The sequence below is a fragment of the Physcomitrium patens genome, chromosome 15, assembly GCF_059467195.1.
Source record: "Physcomitrium patens ecotype Gransden chromosome 15, ASM5946719v1, whole genome shotgun sequence".
NCBI lineage: Eukaryota > Viridiplantae > Streptophyta > Bryopsida > Funariales > Funariaceae > Physcomitrium > Physcomitrium patens.
Genome location: NC_143424.1, coordinates 6,494,824 through 6,513,529, shown reverse-complemented (window position 1 = coordinate 6,513,529; position 18,706 = coordinate 6,494,824). Strand labels below are relative to the sequence as shown.

General features: G+C 38.4%; 2 protein-coding genes, 1 long non-coding RNA gene and 2 other non-coding genes across 10 annotated transcripts; 3 read left to right on the top strand and 2 right to left on the bottom strand.

Moving 5' to 3' along the window:
- Positions 1–75: 75 nt before the first annotated feature.
- On the bottom strand, positions 76–1,585 carry LOC149987724 (uncharacterized). The gene is made up of 2 exons (XR_016506630.1): positions 983–1,585; positions 76–670 (listed from the first exon to the last, which is right to left on the bottom strand). It is a non-coding gene; the product is annotated as an uncharacterized LOC149987724 (long non-coding RNA).
- Positions 1,586–2,021: 436 nt separating this feature from the next.
- On the top strand, positions 2,022–5,937 carry LOC112292374 (uncharacterized). Its single transcript, XM_073539172.2, has 9 exons — positions 2,022–2,199; positions 2,490–2,629; positions 3,469–3,500; positions 3,615–3,715; positions 3,947–4,019; positions 4,146–4,177; positions 4,283–4,373; positions 4,781–4,892; positions 5,117–5,937. The coding sequence occupies exons 2-9, from the start codon at positions 2,507–2,509 to the stop codon at positions 5,441–5,443; spliced, it is 891 nt and encodes a 296-aa protein (XP_073395273.1). The 5' UTR covers positions 2,022–2,199; positions 2,490–2,506; the 3' UTR covers positions 5,444–5,937.
- A 628-nt stretch (positions 5,938–6,565) lies between these two features.
- Positions 6,566–10,427, top strand: LOC112292375 (uncharacterized). Of its 6 annotated transcripts, none has more exons than XM_024540772.3 (7): positions 6,566–6,762; positions 7,559–7,790; positions 8,306–8,389; positions 8,715–8,861; positions 9,067–9,192; positions 9,348–9,613; positions 9,728–10,427. In XM_024540772.3, exons 2-7 carry the CDS (start codon positions 7,562–7,564, stop codon positions 10,007–10,009), a joined length of 1,134 nt encoding a protein of 377 aa, XP_024396540.1. In that variant the 5' UTR covers positions 6,566–6,762; positions 7,559–7,561; the 3' UTR covers positions 10,010–10,427. The 6 variants fall into 6 exon arrangements, with proteins under 6 accessions (XP_024396540.1, XP_090112451.1, XP_090112449.1 ...); XM_090256325.1 differs by having other exon boundaries at positions 6,745–6,762; positions 7,540–7,790; XM_090256323.1 differs by lacking the exon at positions 6,566–6,762 and adding an exon at positions 6,790–6,978.
- Positions 10,428–12,167: 1,740 nt separating this feature from the next.
- LOC112292943 (U1 spliceosomal RNA) lies at positions 12,168–12,327 on the top strand. The gene has a single exon (XR_002972862.1). It is a non-coding gene; the product is annotated as a U1 spliceosomal RNA (small nuclear RNA).
- Positions 12,328–13,259: 932 nt separating this feature from the next.
- Positions 13,260–13,419, bottom strand: LOC112292941 (U1 spliceosomal RNA). The gene has a single exon (XR_002972860.1). It is a non-coding gene; the product is annotated as a U1 spliceosomal RNA (small nuclear RNA).
- Positions 13,420–18,706: the final 5,287 nt, after the last annotated feature.

Genomic DNA, 18,706 nt, shown 5'->3' with positions numbered 1-18,706 from the left:
TTCTACAATTTCGGTACTCTGTATTGCCAAACGGGAATCGGAGGATAGATACTGATGCAATCACAGTCCACTTGGTTGAAGAACTTCAATTTATTCGTTCAACCTGGGGGGGAAACGGCAGAAACAGAGAGTTTATTCGATCCCACGTGACAGAACAGCCTACTACAGGGACCAGAAACTAAAACTCTATCGTACTACTATGAGTATCTCATTGTTCCAGTAGCAATGGTACACTATGAATCTTTCACAGCACCACGAAATGTAATCCAACAGCAACAGTGGATTGATATACATGTAGTTTCTACCTTCGATTTGAGTTTCTTGTACCGTTGGCATCTTGGGCGTGATCTTCGCACAACCAAGACTCTGTTGAACTCCTAAAACTTTCGTCACCTTTAAATATGATAGGGAAGTGCCAAATTTTCCCAGAACACCTCGTAAGACTCAAGGTGAAAACTTTAAAAAACATATGTTCTCTTACTTCCAAGTTCTTACCTCCAAGTGAATCCATTTACACCCTTGCCGGGTCAGATGTATTTCATCTTAAACAGATAGGATAATTCAATAGAAGTCTAGAGTCACCTCTTTAACGCTCATTTGCTCAGATCATAGAAACTCATGCCACGCTTCAGCAACGAACAAATCCCCTTCCTATTTCCATTCACGCACCCTATTTCCATTCACGCAAGCCCCAAAATTGACTCACAGTACCGCAGAGACCCCAAATTTCTGCTCTACCACCTCAGTTTGCACCTGCTCGCCCTCGACATCTACTTTCTGCACACTGAACTCCAATATCCTATGATTTTAATAGTCCTAAAACTTCAAATTCTGATTGAGTACTACCGTGAATCTGCCAGGTATCCATGACCTGAGAGGACATCGTATGGTCCCCAATTTGAGATAAGTATTGAGATTGAAATTGAGAGGTTGGAAAGTAGGCGAGATTATCTTAGGTAGCCAATCGTGAAGCATGAGTTACCGGAGTGTGCTGTAAATCCTCAGTCGCGATCAGCGACTTTTGCTGAGCAATATCGCGCTCAAGAACATTCCTAGCATTGTAGACGTGCATGTCGCTGTCGTCAAAAGCTTGGACCTGATAGAATCGGAATTGAGATGAGCAATTGTTGCAATCGGAAAAACCGTCGTCGCCGACGGACAAATGCGAAGTAGCCGCACACACTCCAAAGGCATAACATCGCCACATGTATCTCAGCAAGCAAACTTACACGCAAAACTTCAGTTTCTCAAACCCAAGAAAAAGATCACAGGATATTCGGGCCCGAAAGATCCCCCTTCTAAAAAAACAAAACAAAACATAAAACAAAGAAAGCTGCCTTCCTAGTCTTTTGAAATGTATTCTGCCACACCGAGTCCCCTCACTAAATCCAAGTGACGCCGTGTATATTAAACTCTCTCAAATAAACCATACTCTACACATACCATTTCACAGCATTCCAACAAGCAACTGCGACCCCACTACATATGCTTATCTCCTCACAGCACAAGTCGTGACTACAAAATCTTAACATATTAGCAAAGCATACGATGAGCATTGCTTATTCAAAACGTCGGAAATCTGAAAACCCAACAAACAGCTGAGTTTGATGCTCCAATTCCTCGAATCTTAGAAACATATCAAACGGTTTCTCTCTTCGCATAATCGTTCTCCCTTTCTACTGTGAATAACCCTCCAACTCGCACACCTGGGATTGTTTTGAACGTCTGAAACCTACAGCTCTACTATCACAATCATTTACAGCAAGATAGGATAAAAAATTCAATGTCACCATTATATTGAACCTTTATCAGAGAAATCAAGAATAACCTACAAGACCCACCAGGTTCGATTAGCACATCTGGTAATCTTTCTCCTTTTAGTGCGACTTTTCTGCGATATCTAACTTTCCTATTGTATAATGTTTTGGTCCAAAATACAAAGCGCTTGTCAAAGCCTGTTCCAACTAAAAACGGTGATGATGTATAGGTAAATTACCCGAGCAGGTGGAAAGAGCTGAAGTCGTAAGTATATTGCCTCAGGCCGTTCACCCTGCGGCAGGTTCCTTTATTCTGACAATTGGAGAAAGGACACAACAAAGCGGGTTAAGCGGGAACTGGTTGCTTGATGATGCATGGACCCACGATTACATGGGAGCCAGTGGAGGAACGAAGCTTCCTGAAATTTCTCGCATGACTAGGGTAACTCTCAATTTAGCGACGACTCTTGTGTGATCCCCGAGATATTCGACGTGATGGGTGACGCGTAGATCAGTGCGACTTTGCGTAGCAACTGCGCTCTTTTATATGATTGTCTCTTACACCTCAATAGTTTAGGTTTAGGGCGGAACAGTAGGACGGATTGCAGTGAATTGAAGCTCTGGGGTGTGTATTTTCGAGAGGTTTTAAGGCCGTCTCATGGTTTGTTGATTAAGTGTTCATACGAAGGGAGAGTACAATACTGAGGATTTCTGCATTGTGGTATGATTTAGCGCTGGAAAAGCAAAATATGATGGAAGGAAAGGAGAGCGAGGTGCAGAGTGTACAGGGATTTTCAGCACCACAGGGTGACGATCAGGAGAGCAACGCGGAGTTGGTACTCTTTCACGTTAAGGAATGCTACGTTTACATGGTATGAACCCCGTTCAATGTTTCCTAGATCAACTGGAGTTTAAGTTGGATTAGGTTTAGTATTAGAGAGTTGCTTGTGCTCGTCTTGTTTTTGGAGTTGCAATTGTTGAGGTTGAAGCTGCCCCGATGTTGATTCCCTTGAACTTATCCATGTCTTTGATTGAGTTGATTGTTGCCTTATCGACGAAGTTTAGCAATTTAATTTAGTTTGGGGTTAGCGCTCCCTTCGAGCCCATTGACGCATGAGATCTGGCTTGTGCGTAATGGCGCCTGTAGAAAGTCGTGATCAAAGTCACGATACAATCTTCTTTTACTTCGGTAGTCTTGCGTAAGTTCTGGTGTATACTTGGACTGTGACTATTTAGGTCTCGCTCTGGAAATCTGTTGTGTGTACCGTCAAATTATTGAACACTTTGTCTCTACTACCACGTTTAACTACACTTCAATTTACAGAAATATGTGTTGTAAAGAACTTGAAGTTTTTAGTCTGAATCGTGAATAGCATGTATGATTGACAGCTTGGTTTTTGTATCACGCTTCGGTTGGACTCTCCTTGGAAGTCAATTTGTGTATAATGATGACAGTTTTCTTTACGCTTGTCTGTTTACAACAAGGAGCTCAGCATCAAGGAGCTACGCATCCCCTGATTTCGATTTATATTTCTACTTCTGTGAACTGTTCATCAATTTTCAGATTTTTCTCCCTACCGTTCCAGATTTTACAGTTTCTTCTTAATCATTGGCATTTAATATGTACTATTTAATCCTTTAGTATAATTGCGTTCCTGTTCGAGATCAACTTTGAGACTAAAGTAGTTGTCTACTGTTGTGCGTGTCACAGATACCTCCAAGAAAAAGTGCAGCCTCTTACAGGTAAATGTCATTTTAGTAACGTACTCAGCTTTTCAGTGTAGGCAGTCATTGTTTGGTGGATTGGAATGTGTTCAAGCCAACTGTAAGCGTCTGAGTAGTCGACATTGACTGCAGGGCGGATGAGTGGGACATTAACAAGTGGGCCTGGGAGGGCGTCTTGAAGGTTGTTTCAAAAGGTGAAAAATGTTCCATTAGGCTGGAAGATAAAGACACAGGTGAATGAGCAGATTCTCGTTTCATTTAATATTATTGAGTATGTATTTGATCTAATAGTCTACTCAAGAATATTTACAGCTACAAGCTTTTGTTTGGCAGTTTCTCGATATATATTTGTTACAGCGTGTGTTTTTTAGGTCATGCTTCTGTTATTCTCAACTAGTTCTGATTAGATAGGCGGAGAAGGCAAGTGTTTAGCTAAGATTGGTCGTATTCGGGTTGTGTAACAGGGGATTTATATGCTCAAGCACCAATCAGACAGGACCAGCCACTTCCTGTGGAAGCTGTCATTGATAGTAGCAGGTGCTGTTACTTAAGAACTAGCTGCATTGTTTACTGGACTTGTTCATAACACCTGAGTGTGTTAGTGCTTGTGTGTCGGAGGTCTCGTGTGTTGCATATTGACTGAGGAATCTCTGAATTTTGCAGGTTCTTTGTTCTACGGGTTGAGGATGAATCAAGTAAGTGTGACCTGTATCTGCTCAATAATTTTTCTTTGAATACATGCTGCTGTGAGTAGATTTTCGGACTTTTGAGGATCCTAAAAGCGTATGTGACTGGTCCAGGTGGGAAGTCTAAGCATGCGTTTCTTGGCCTTGGGTTTCGTGAAAGACCACAGGCATACGACTTTCAAGCAGCTCTGTTCGACCATGTGAAGTATCCTTTAGAGTTGAGAGAATTTTCCGTGTATTATTTCAATTGAAGTCAGATCATTCGAAGCCTGTGTAATATTGTCTGGAGTCTCTTCTGAAAGTCTACTAGAACGAAAGGTAAAGTATTTCCAGCTTCAAATGTGACCTCTAACCTGGGAATGCGCCAAACACGTACATGCTGAATGATTGTTGCGAGATGATTTCTGAACTGTACTGGTTCTCTTTGCACACATCTGGACCCCAGAATCTTGTTATCTCTTTGATTTAAAGATTGTCGAGAATAGTGGGTTATCGATTGCTGTGGCCCTATGCATGGATGCCACTCCCGCATCTATAATGACAAGGCATCGTGAATCATCAAAATACCACCAACTTGCGTGAAGAATGGCTTCCTTGACGAGTATTTGCAAGATATCTCAATAAGAAGAAGGAAGCCGATGAGATCACACAGGAATATGAGGCTAAGCCATCAGTAGACTACAGTCTCAAAGATGGAGAGACGTTGCGGTTGCAGCTGAAAAATGTGAGTGCTTGCAAATGTCGATCTCGTCGAGACCTTCATAACCAGTCTGCTCTTCATGTAGTTTTTATTTGTTTAAATCTACACTGCCATGTGCCATTATATAGTACGTTCTGTTTGTTGATTTTTTTCTCATAGAATCTTGTTTTGAAGCCCAAACATAGTAGACAGATTACACGTTGTGAGTGAGTTAAGTTGCTGACTTTCGAATCCGTATTGTGAATCAGACGAAGTTATCCGGAAACGGGTTGAAACCCAAACCATTGGAAAAGTACGTAAATAGATCTGGGGTACGAGAACCTATGCCAAACCCTGATACTCCAGAAAATTATCCCAAACGCTCAGGAGTTCCCTGCATTGTGCCTCCTCCCCCCCCGCCAACACTTCAACCCCCTCCCAAAGCATCTCCTACCTCGCTAATTAAAACGCCGTCACTGGTCAAGCCAAGTGCGCCTGCTTCCGTACCTGATTCAACAGGAAGAGATGCAAGTTCTGTGTTTAATGATGCTGCAGATGATTTGGACGAAGATTTTGGAGATTTCCAAGCTGCTTGAAAGGAGCGCGAACAGATCCCAACATTTCTTTTGGTGATGCTTTGATCATATCGAGCATTCAGTTGTTTGTATTGTACAGCTCAGAATGTTAGTTGTGTAGACATTATGTGTTTTTGGCACACGAAATTGGTGAACCAGGACAGCGTCTCTCAGTGCGTTATGATACTGATCAAAAACTCACCCTAAATTGAACTAGAGATAACTGTCAACTCAGTGTTTGATGTGGGTTCGCTTGAATGCCGCAGTTCCCGCTTGATAGGTAGTTAGGATCATATTCATCTACATGGTTGGAATATGGAAATCTTCCCAATCGACTTTTGATGAGAAGTGGCTCTTGTGCGCATGCTATTTCATCTGTTTAGCTATAATTAGGAAAACAATTTGCTTAGAGTACTTCTACTGTAGTACAGCATAACAAAGGCCCCTGACCAACCAGACTATGTGTTATGTAACAATTACAGAAACCAAAAACATGTACGAGATGTTGATAAGAATGTCTTCTGTGTCAGTTAAGATATTTTAGAGTAATGCATGCTTTAATAAAAAAATTAAAACAAAAATCTAATATAGTAAAGAATCAACTAGAATACCATCACTTTACTTTTGAAATAAAATTGCTTGGTTTTGTGTGTGTATATATATATAGGTGTTCCAACATATGTCATCAAATAGCTATACTTCTTACTCAAATAAAGCGTCTTTGGTAAAAGTGGTAAACATGTAACGTAGTTTTTATTTACAAGCAAGGGTTTCATCAATGATCCAGTCTCTATGCATTAGAAACACGACTTTCCTTCATAACAGTTGTGTGAAGGTTTACCTTATAAATCTTCACACAAACTATCATCCATTAACTATTCTTTTTTCTTTTTTCTTTTTTCAAGACGGAAGTGAATCAGTCAATTACACTTTCAGAAAGTTTTAACAGCCTAATTTAAAAACAACTTCTGATGGGTACGGATAAAGAGATTATGAAGACAACGATACCCCCCCCCGTTATAAATAAGAAAAAATCACAAAACAAACCTCAAGTAGAGATGTGTTGAAAGCAAAACTATGAGCGAATCGAAGACATCAAGTGAAGAATTGGCCGAAGCACATCTACACTACAGAGCAAAGCTTGATCGGCGTACGTAGCGAAGAAAAGGAATCATCGGAAAAAAGGTGGTGGGCGTAGGATCCAAGACGCCCAATATATTCGAATCAGAACTGTGCCGAGTGACCACAACCACGAAATCACCAAGATACGTAAGCTAGTTTTAACGAGAAGTTCTGGTTTCCAGGCCCTGACAGCGAGAAGGGAGAATCCTTGCAAGGCAGTGAGTAAAACCGGCCCAATTCTCAATCATTCTCATTATCTTCGCTTCAAAGTCTTTGACATATCTATCGCTATGCGCTGATTTTAGAGCATCACTCGCTCCAACAATCCCTCTCATCCTCCTCTTACCCTTCATTCTATAATCTTCATATTGCAAGACAGGTTCTTAGTTTCGTCGTTTCGTAGTTTTCTCCCTCTGTTTCCATGTATCTATCTGGTAAGCTTCAACTTCGGGCGCATAGTATCATCAAACACTGTTTTGCAACTGTCAAACCTCGTTTATTCCGTGGAGTTTGTAACTGTCGCATGTTATTGGGTGTAGTCGGTAGTGACAATCAGTAAGATGAGCTGGGGTTAGAGGTTGAAAGTGAGGGTTGTTGCCGCGCTATGAAAGCTGCATTTGGTAGTATGGGCTTCAAATGAGAGCTTGGGGAGTAGCGGGGAGTTGTTTTGGTAGAAATTGGTGGGTCACGTTGAACTTCTGTGTAGTGGGAGGTTCCGGGTAGTCTTTTAGCTGAGCTCGGAGGGTTGTTGGATATATATTGTCTCTCACGTATGCCGCAAGGAGCAATGTATTTTGCGAGGGGCCTGGTCGTTTGGTATCAGCCAGATTTTGGTAGGGTTGGGGCCTTGTGCAATCAGAGGCTGCAGAGAGAGAGGGTTTGCTCTACGGACGACCTTAACGTCTTCGTTTCACAGAAACGCATGGCTTGGCGGGAGCCTGGATGACGAGTTTTTGAGGTTAGGTGTTAAGCTTGCGGTGCTGACTGTGGGCCAGTGATTCTGGGGGCTGACAGACCATGGCGGCAAAAGTCACTTTCACAAATCTGAATCAGAAGTCTCAGTCCTTCAAGGTGAATCTGTTCGGACCTGAGAAGAACCGCGTCAAAGTAAACAACGTTCTTGCAGTCTTCAAGGCCTCTGTGGCTATAATGGGGGACGGCAGTATCATGGAAGCCGATGACGACGGGTTAAGTATGGATACCTTTGTTGCTGGGGGCACCTATGCACTCTCTCTTGTGCCTCAAGGTCTTTTTTCTTCCCCGTGTTTTGCTTTGTTTCTTATTCATGTAATTGGTTTCCAGGTTTGGGCAGAGTGGGTCAAGTTTTTATGTCATCCCGTTCAGTAAGGCAAGGAATGCAACATTTAAACTCTGCTGATATTGTTGAGTTTCTTGTGATGCTTTTTTTAATATCCATGTGTTAGCCAGGTAAGACGGTTTCTGGTTAGTCTTGAAGATTGTTCTCCATTTTTATGCTTGTTATAGTTCTCTATAATTTAATGTCATAAAATCTGTTCAAATGTGGTTAGTTCAGAAGAAGCATCAGGTAACTCTATTCTGTATGTAGCCAAGTAGGTTTTGTGATTTTGTGCATGTATTCGAAGAGATTGTTTTTACAGTTTCAGTTGTAAGCTGCCTTACTCACTACATTATAAAATAGTGTAGTGAAAAAGATTTAAAGCAGTGCGCCTCAGAGTCATTTTGTTGCGAGAAATTATTTAGTGCACCAAATAAATTCTCATCGGCATCCCATGATTTCAGATTCACAATCCCTTTCCTTACCAGGAACATCAGGAGAATCACCTGTGATGAATCCAATGCAGAACTGGGAGACAAATTGTAGAGGTAACGCAACCTTGCCTTAAGTCCCCGAGTGTGAGTGTCAGATATCTCTTTTAGCTCAGACTGTTGTGATTCGAGGATCATGTTTGAAAGGTGACATTGAAGTTTCTGATGTAATTATTTAACTGAATTTGTCTTGTTACTGATTGTAAAGATTCAGAAAGCAATTCTTGTTTAGAGTATTTTTTGTAACAGCTACTTCTTTGTGGCGACTTCTGATGTCTGTCTGTTATCTAAAAGTGGAATGTAAGCGATCGGAGGCTTGTGTGTTTTTAAATTTTCTATATATCTCTAGCTTTTTGTGACTGAAAGTCTCACCATTTAGCAGAGGTGCGACCAGCTGCAAATTTGAACATTGACGCAGCAAAGGAGAAGTCTCTGCCTAAAGGTTTGAAAGCAGACTTTCGAGTTGTTCCTCTGATGGTGTCTGGTCAAGGAGATCTGGAAACGGTGGAGCATGCATCCTCTCATGTTGGTAAGATCTATTGATTTGGGTTTCCTATTTAGCTGTAACTACGTACATGTGTTAGCAACCTTTTGCATTTTAGAGCTCGGCAGATACTTTTGTATGTTTCTCGGAACTTCTAGTGCACGGAATTGTATGATTCATGTGGTTTTGTATATAAATTTGAGCATAGTAAGACTTCTTAGGATCAAATTTGTCTTCTATTCCTGGTCAGATAACACGGAGGGGCCTCAGCATAACCCAGTGCATCAACCTCAACCTCAACCTCAACCTCATGAAGAACATCAATCTCATGAAGTTGGTGATCTTGTAGGATTTCTCCAAAGCTCATCAGGGCCAGGTACTGCCTTATTCTGTCTTAGAAGGAGCATGAATTGTGTGTTGAGCGGATACCAAATGGTTTTTCGTGATATAAAAGATTCTGTTATTGATCATAAATTTCGAGAAAATGTGTCTGCTTTACCCTATCGACAATCACTTCCGTCTTGTTTTTAGGTTTGCAATTGTCCAAAGATGATGGAAGCCCTCTCGTCGGTGAAAGTGAAGAAGATATTGCTGGAAGTACTCCTTGTATAGATAATGGGAAGGCATCGAGAGGACATACTAGATGCGTAAAATGTGGCCATAGCAAAAACCCTTCTGCTAAGCTTCAATGCACCCACTGTGGTGCCTACTTGCGAGACCAGACCAAAGCCCGAGTTGCTCAACGTTGGGCCATGCTCAAGGAAAAGGCGAAGCGAGAGGGGCGACTGGGAGATAAGGTACATGCAATAGCTTTAACCGACTAATAAATGTTTTGAACATTTTTACTACACCCTGCATAGCTGTCATATCTTATTGGATATTGCCTCTGACAAAAATAATGGCATTCGAAGGCATGGCAAAGGAGAAAGAAGTACGCATTCGACAAGCTCACAGATCTTACACTACTGGACCTTGAGAACACATACTTTGCGTTGTTTATGTCCCGTCGAAATCGGGAAGGTGACAAGTTCTCATATGATGGATGGTATTCAGAAGGTGCCGGCAAAGAGTTTGTTACAACTGGAGATGTTGAGGCAATCTGGAAGAGCTTTGTCAAAAAGCACCACAAGCGAAAGCTATGTCCAATACAAGAATATGATGTAGCTGGGGAGCTTGAGGCAGGTCCAGTCTAGATTGAAGGTGATGTATCATTGTGTTTTCTCTTACCTCATTGTGTAGGTCTGAGTCCTTCTGTAAGTATCCAGCAGTTCCCTTTGAAAGGCATTGGGATAATGCCTTCTGCAGTGTATACCTCGTCACAAATTGGTATTGGTCCTGGCTTTGAAATGCGGTAGCTATTTTTTGAGGGGACTTGCTTTTCCCTTTTAGACGAGGTTTTATCCACGACCAGTCAGTTCTGATCGTTAGTGCTTTCTGCACCAGGACCAGCTACTGATATTTATGTACCATGGTGGGGTGCTCACAGTGTTCTATTTTACACTACAGAAGCAAGCTCTTTGTTGTCCTTGATTCTATACTTGAGAATTGATGGGGTGTACGTCTTTAGCCTTGTACCCCTCACTGTTCATAAAGATGATGTTCACAATAGTATCATCTCACGCGGTTGAAGCAGTTGAACTGGTATTGTTCAATTCAGTATTTCATGTTTCATAGCATTTGCTCCAGGGACTTAGAAATATTCGTGGTTAGTTTTTAGTTCCAAGTTTCTGAGGTAGATCCCGGCGTCAGCATTACAAATATATTATTTGGAGGCATTAGTACGGAGGCTGGTAACCAGTGGAAGTTGACATGGAAATAGTAGATAAAGGCCACAGAAAGCGGTTGGAGTGGTGGAGTGGTGGAGCTATGGATCCTGAATACTACCCAATGTAGGATATCGTGGAATGAAAAATGAGAACTGCAATATCATGCGACAGGAATCTATTTGAAACATCAAAATGATGCACTCATGCGTTCCATCGAAATATAAGACATGTTTTTCAACATTATTAGTTTAAAAAGAAGTACATATTTTTTTCAAGTACAAAAAGTTGTGGACACCAAGATGAAAGTAGACTACAATTCCAATTAAATCTTTAGTACTGATGTGTGATTTTACAATTACGAATTGATTACATTTCGAAGGTCTGTAATTTGATATGTGCAAAGTCATGTAAGAGCCACATGCCTCTTCTTCTTGTTAATACTCCTCATTGGACATAAATCCCTTGAATTTAATTTGAATATTCTTAGCACAAGCTATCATTACTATTTTTATAAATTTTCATACAATGTGTATCATAAATACAAAAAAATTAAGTAACTGTTTACTTTTTTTTTTGTTAACATAGAATGAATCTTTTATAATAGTTAATACACTCTAAAACAAACTTTGTAAAATGAAAGAATCCACCATAAATTTATATATTAAATTAAAATTTAAAATTACAATATTTCTTGTTTACATTTACATACCGTTTTTTTAGTGACCATGACTTTTTTAATTATAAAAATATAAAATTTTATTTATTTATTTATTTATTTATATTTATAAACTAATATCTAATATTATTTACTGTTTTAATTTCAAATACTTGGTTTTGTTGTTATATTAGTCAATCTTACAAAATTTCACTTGTGATATTAAAATTTTAAATATTAGAAGGTCTTTACACCTAAAAGCCTACTTTAAAAGGCCATTACTTAAATGTCATGTAAAAGTCCCTTGCTATTTGAAGAAAAGCTGTCTTTCAAAACCCTTATGCTTTACAGACAATGTAAAGTAAAAAGAAACCGTGACATCAACTAAATTATTATTCTTTATCATGATTTAAAACATAAATACTAAAATCTTTTTTTTAACACACACACATATATACATGCATACATAAATTTGATCAATTTTTTAAAAAAATGTCTCTAAATTTTTCATAAATGTACATTTAAAGATTGACTAACCCAAATTTAAAAAACACAACACTATCTCAGAAATAACTGTATTTCTTCATCACCTCATAGTTGTCTTTTCTAAGCTTAGATCCAACCAAGAGAAAATTTTAATTTCTATCAATCACATGCCTTATAAGTTGCAAGTTCTAGCCTTTTTTGTAAGCATAAAGACCCCTTACAGGAGTATTGAAAGGTAATAAAAGATAAAAGGTGAGGATTGTGGAGTTTACAGTCACCGATTTCAGTGGGTGAGTTGATAAATAGGTGGAGGTGGAGGTGAAGAGAAGGGGTGGGCGGAGGGAAGGGAAAGAGAGGAGGGGCTGGGGGATGATATGCCCCACATGGGTTGGAGAGGGGGGGTGGCAGTAGTGCGTACAAGCATGCGGAAGAGCGGGGATGAGAGTATTTACCTGGGCCGGGTAGATCCATGATCAGGAAGGTGGATGGCCTGGAGGAGCTCGCCCCATTGCACCATCGGGCCGGGCGACTCTAGTATCTCTCTAAGGAGGGCATACACGTCGTAATTTGTGGCAGTGGGGGCTCGCGTCCGCGCGGCCCCCAATCAAACCCAAACAATAAACTGGATGTCCATCATCGGATCCCACGTAAATGACATGCTGTGCAATGCATGAAGCGATGCTCCAGGAGATGGCGGTAGTGTGGTGGAAAAGCCAATGGATGCCTCCGTCGAAGAGAGCGGCAGCTGTTTACTCGGGGTTCTGATTGGAACGACGACCCTCGTGACCCTGACCCCGTTACTATGTGATTACGAGTGGAGAGGAAGTGCTTCTGTCGCAGATTAACGTGCATTTGCGTGGTCTGCCTTTGAAATTTTCGGTAGAATTGGGTTGACCGTGGCAGAGCAATCACGCAACGTGTGCCGAAACAGACGCATGGGTGCGGCATGGGAACAGGCGACAGCCTGTAGCCAAGAGCCCGAGCACACTGCCTCGCCCACCAGCGCTACTTGGAGTAAGCAGTGCCCGGATGAGAGTAGTCCTGTCCCTGAGGAGGTTCTTGAGGAAGACGGAGAGTTTTTGCGATTGGGGCAATGACGCGTGTCGAGCCGCGGCAGATGGTGACTGAGAACTGTTCTGCAATCCCGGTGTGGTCCGTGCGAGGGCGTCTCACTAGGTGCGTATTCTAGGTTCGGGCTTTACATAATCACTCCGAAACTTCCATTCTGTGATAATCCTCGACAAATGTCAGCGTTGCACAACTGTCTACGTGACGTCTTGCCAGTTCGCTTCGAGTTTTAGGCATGGCGACCTCGGATCGGCACCTCCGGTGTAGCAAAATCTGGATCATCATTTCGTCTGGACAGTCCATGTTTCGGATTTTGCAAGAGCAAGTGCCACATAGTCTGTGCAATGAGATAGTTCAACGTTAGCCGATTGAAATTGAGTTGATAAGCTTAGGTGATCTTCCATTCCGTACAGCATACAGCTATCTTGGGGTTCAACGAAGGACATCCAGTTTATTGTTTGGGATTGATTGGGGGCCGCGCGGACGCGAGCCCCCACAGCCACAAATTACAACGTGTATGCCCTCCGTAGAGAGATACTAGAGTCGCCCGGCCCGATGGTGCAATGGGGCGAGCTCCTCCAGGCCATCCACCTTCCTGATCATGGATCGACCCCGCCCAGGTAAGTACCCTCATCCCCGCTCTTCCGCATGCTTGTACGCACTACTGCCACCCCCCTCTCCAACCCATGTGGGGCATATCATCCCATAGCCCCTCCTTCCCTTCTCTGGATCAAGGAGTGTACACTTTAACATGTGAAAGTTTTAAGATATTCTTTGGCCTGAAATGAGACAAGTCAAAACCTATAGACTGTATTATTGGGAGACTAGTATCTGATATGGATTATCTATGTTCAAATTGCGTCTTTTTTAAACTAGTGAAGAATTATTATCCGTGAACCAACAGCAGAATTGGACCTATGTGAAGTCAAGTAAATAATTCAACAGAACCAAGAATATTATATTGGTCAATAAATCAAATGTAACAGTACAAATATGTTTCTAAACTGAGTAAGCATATTCAGCTTAATGTTCACAAACCTTTTTTAAAAGAAAAATCGATAACAATATATGTGCATACATAGAAGTTTTCACAAAGCTATGAATATCAATTTAAATAATAAATTTTAGAATGTCGTCCACCAAAAAATTAGATATATCTTTATTATTATTGGAAGATTTGATTTAGAGTGTGAAAAGAATTAGAAAATACTATTTTTTTATGTTTTAGTACAAAATTTACAAATAAGAAGTTGAAATTCTCATATTTTGGTTGTGAACAGTGGGAAGTGTTCTTGCAAAAATGGTATTTTATGCTTACAATATCTTCTATGCAGTACAAGGGATTTACAAGCAAAGAAGAAGATTAAAAAGAACAGCAACATGTGGCTTTTACAAGATCTTGCATACACCAGATTAAGGGTCTTTCAAATGTAATCTTCTCAATGAGCAAGATTAAGATTGCACATTAATGCAATAGATTTTGTTGGAATTTCAATCCACATCCAGCTTTTTATCTACAATTTTTTTATTTTTTATTTTTGATGACTTCAATTCTAATATAAGAGCCTTCAAAGGTCAATTTACTAATTGAGCCATAGAAGAAATATACCATGAAGGCTCTTATATTTTCTGTTTATTTTATTTTATTTTATTTTTGAAACAAGTTCAATAATTTTTAAAAGACTTTTATTTGATCTTCATTATCTTTTGCATCTTTTTTAAGGATTTTTTTTCATCATTGTGAAGAGTTTTAGACTAAAAGCTTATTGAAAAATTCCATGAAACAAAGTAAGATAAACCATTTGTTGTTTTTTGGTACAAAACAATTCTAAAAAAATTTAAAATATCATTGTTAGAAAATAATACATCTAAATTTATACAATCTAATCCAAATATTTGGTTTTAGAAGAGCATTATCATAATAAATAATATTCTTTAAAAACTCAAAAAATAATTATAAAATAAATTCAAAATAAAGTTATAATATAATAGAATGTGATGTGTATTTATTGCTTCTTTTGTAGTAAGAGAAATTATAGGTCCTTTAAAGAGAATTTTGAAATAATGAAGTTTATTTGAGTCTAAAATAAAAACTTGATGAAATTTTAGATAAATTTCAATTCAAAAAAATTAAAGATTCCACCATAAAAAAATAATTCTACACATTATGAAAAGAAGTAGGATGGTTGATTTTAAGAAATCTATTTATTTTTGTCTATACTTTCTTTATTTTATTCCAAATTTTAGAATTAGTGTTCTATTTATAATTTAGAATTAGTGATAAAATTAGATTTAATACCTAAGTTTTATAAATAATAGATTTTATATTCATCAATCTAAATCTAAGAAATTATTGCATATTTTATGACTTAGTTGAAGTGTTACTAACATCCATTTTAACAAGAGTACTTTGATTGCTTCTTTTGGATCAATGATGCCTAGAACCCTACTTTATGATCTTTAAATAGCCTTTATAAATATAGTCTATTTATGTAAAAAAATATATAACAATAAAAATAAAATATTATTTACAATAATGGTTCTATCTACCACATTGATTGTAGTAAAGCACCATTAGTCTAAATTTTGTGTCATTCTATTAATCATAATTTAATTAAAAAATTGATCAACATCTTGAGTATTCAAAGAAATATTAAATGAGGTTCCAAAAAAATTAATAATATTTGTATTAGATGCCAAAGACCATCTCAATTGATCAGTCTATCTAATTTTTAAAATTTGCCAATATGTGGCAAATTTGAACCAATCAATTTATAGATAAAGCAAAGTTGAATTTTTTAATTATATATATATATATATATATTTCTTTTTTTTTTCTTTTTCTCCTTAGACTATATTGGTAGAGTTATCAATATATTGGCCAATGACTTTTTGGTTGAGGTTACAAGGAATAAAAAAATATCTTGTAAATGGTGTTGTATGACATTTTTTCTAATAAAAAATAAAAATAAAAAAAATACAATTAAGATAAAGAAATATGATTTTTAGAGGGCATCATAATCTAACTTATTTTTCTATTGAGACGAATATTTTATATTAATTCCTATTAATACCAAATATTGTGCTTACAATTTGGAAATTAATTTTAATCATATAAATAAAGATGTCATTAAAATTAAATTTCTTTAAGATTTTAAACAAAAATTTTCAAGAAACTTTATTATAGGCTTTAGAAAAATCAAATTTTAACTAGAAGAGAGGTTTTTTTTGAAGTCTTGGCCTAATTTATGGTCTCTTAGGTAATTGATAAATTATTTAAGTAAAACTATAATATAATAAAATAATAAAATAAATTAAATGAATATTTCTAAGATAATTGGTTAAAATTTACTTTGGATTATTTTAATATAAGTTTTTGTAAGAATTATTTAGCAAGGTGATAAGCCTCTAGTGTCAAGGACAAGAACTCGATGAAAAAATAATTCAGTCAAGTGAGCCTTCACTCAAAGAGATGTAACAAAATATATATAAACAAGTATATATATTGAAAGAGGAATTGGAATGGCTATTACCAAAAGACAAGAAAACTAGAGACCCTTGAAACTAGACTAGAACCAAGAAAGGAGTTGACAAGAGTGAAGAAGCCTTCACTCCTGTCTCTATATATACTATCTAACTAGGGGCTACGTGGCGACATTCTATAGGACCTCCAATATGTGTTGACTTTGTAAGACACATGCCTTGACTTACAAGACAAGTTTTTCTACGTGTGGGCTACATAGTTAGCTTGATCTTCAAGCTAACAACATGTGTGGCACATGGCCAACTTGTTGACCACGTTTCTAATCCAAAAAGTCAATTAAAGACACCTATGAAGTCAAAGCAACGTCTAGAAAGCTTCTAAGAAGCTTCCATATTAAATATTATAGAATTAACTTACTTTTACATACTTTTACTTATTTCTACCTATTTGTATATGTAATTATTAGCTTACATGATTATGGCCGTGATATTACCCCCCCTTCTAGAGATGAGTTCCACGAGGAGCGGTCATCATATGTTGAGAAAATCTATGATGCGACGAATTGTATTCGCCACATACTCTGATCTTTGTTCTCTTCAAAGATGATTGATAGGACCTCTCAACCATCAGTAGTGTCCCATACCAGGGCGGAAAGACCACCCAATTATTTGATCATTGTTGAGGCCTTCGTAACTTTCTTCGAATAGAATATTTAGAACACCATCAGGAGTTGTTCTTACCTCTAGCAAAATCACCAAACATCGGGAGTCCCTTCCCAAATCGTGATACCAAACGTGTTGTATCTCGCCATCTATTCGAGGAAGAACATGTCGTTCTTGGAGATCTTCATCTCGATTACGTCGTCTTGAAGGTTGTGACAATCGTAATGTCTCGTCCGACAAGTCAGCAAATGAAGACTCTTGAGTTGAATCCGCTGGTTGTTGGTTCTCCATCTCTTGAGCGTCACTACTACAACGAATCTATGAACAAGAATTGAAAGTAGATTGTTATCTTGCCTAGATGTTGTTTCTTTTATAAAGAAGATTTTTATCTTGATTTTGATGGATGTCGTCGATGAAAAGCCTCCACTGCCTTTGCTGCATTTGCAAGATTCTTTATTGGCTCCCATGTGCGTTCACTAATACCATATACGCGCCAATGGACAAGATATTCTAATTTATTTCGACGTCGCCTTGAATCTAGGACTTCTTCTACTTCAAACTCTTCATTATTGTCCACTTCTATAGGAGGAGGTAGAGCTTATCGTCTTTTTGGTATGTCCACTATTTTGTATGGTTCAAGAAGAGACACATGGAATACTGGATGGATTTTCATTGACTCCGATAGATGTAAACGATATGCAACTGGATTGATTTGTGCAGAAATAGAAAATGGTCCCAGCCTTCGATAGTCCAACTTGTCACAAGGACGAGTGGTCTTGATATTGCGACGAAGTAGCCATACCTTATCACCCAAGATGAATGATGGTTGTTCCTTTCGATAGACATCCGCATTGATCTTTTGTTGTTCTTGAGCCTCTTTTAACTGCGCCTTCATCGTTGCATGTAGCTCTGACAAATGAATTGCCAAATCTTTCGCAGCAGGATTATCAACTTTTGAAAAGTCAAAAGTATCAAGTCGTGGATGATAACCATAATTAGCAAAGAAAGGTGTTTGTTTTGTAGAAGAATGTACCATGTTATTATAAGCAAACTCTGCCAATGGCAAAAGAGTTGTCCAATCATCTTGTTGGTAATTAATGGTACATCTTAAATATTGCTCCAAAACTTAATTAACACACTCCGTTTGTCCATCAGTTTGAGGATGGAATGCCGAGGATAGTTTTATATCTACTTTAAGAATCTTGAAAAGAGCACCAAAATCTTGATACAAATTGAGTTCCCCTATCTGATATAATATCCTTGGATAATCCATGATAGAGATAGATATTGTCAAGAAAGAGCTTAGTTGTTTCTTCACCTGTGATAGATTTTGTACATGGTATAAAATGTACCATCTTGGTAAAACGATCTACTATCACGAATATAGAGTTATAAGAACCTGAGATTGGAAGATCCGTGATGAAGTCCATAGAAATAGAAGACCATGGTTGTTTTGGAATGGGTAATGGCTGAAGAAGTCCAAAAGGTCGATGACGAGGAGTTTTCGATCTTGAGCAAACATCACATGATTGTACGAAATCTTTAACTGCTTTCCACATTTGAGGCCACCAAAAATCCCTAGATATCAGCTCCAAAGTCTTATTATATCCAAAATGTCCTGCTGCTGGGAAGTCGTGATGAGCTTGAAGAACACGTAAACGTGTTTTACCTTCTGAAACATATATTTGCTCTTTTTGTTTGTGTCTCAGAGATAAATCTTCCTGCGTACAGCACTTTAGCAGCATAATATAAACTTTTCATATAATATA

Excerpts from the sequence above, each read along its gene's own strand:
- LOC112292374 (XM_073539172.2), top strand. The coding sequence starts at position 2,507 with ATGATGGAAGGAAAGGAGAGCGAGGTGCAGAGTGTACAGGGATTTTCA. Across the intron at positions 3,501-3,614 it reads AAAAGTGCAGCCTCTTACAG|GGCGGATGAGTGGGACATTA; the intron begins GTAAATGTCATT and ends CATTGACTGCAG. Across the intron at positions 4,020-4,145 it reads GCTGTCATTGATAGTAGCAG|GTTCTTTGTTCTACGGGTTG; the intron begins GTGCTGTTACTT and ends TGAATTTTGCAG.
- LOC112292375 (XM_024540772.3), top strand. The coding sequence starts at position 7,562 with ATGGCGGCAAAAGTCACTTTCACAAATCTGAATCAGAAGTCTCAGTCC. Across the intron at positions 8,390-8,714 it reads CTGGGAGACAAATTGTAGAG|AGGTGCGACCAGCTGCAAAT; the intron begins GTAACGCAACCT and ends ACCATTTAGCAG. Across the intron at positions 9,614-9,727 it reads AGGGGCGACTGGGAGATAAG|GCATGGCAAAGGAGAAAGAA; the intron begins GTACATGCAATA and ends TGGCATTCGAAG.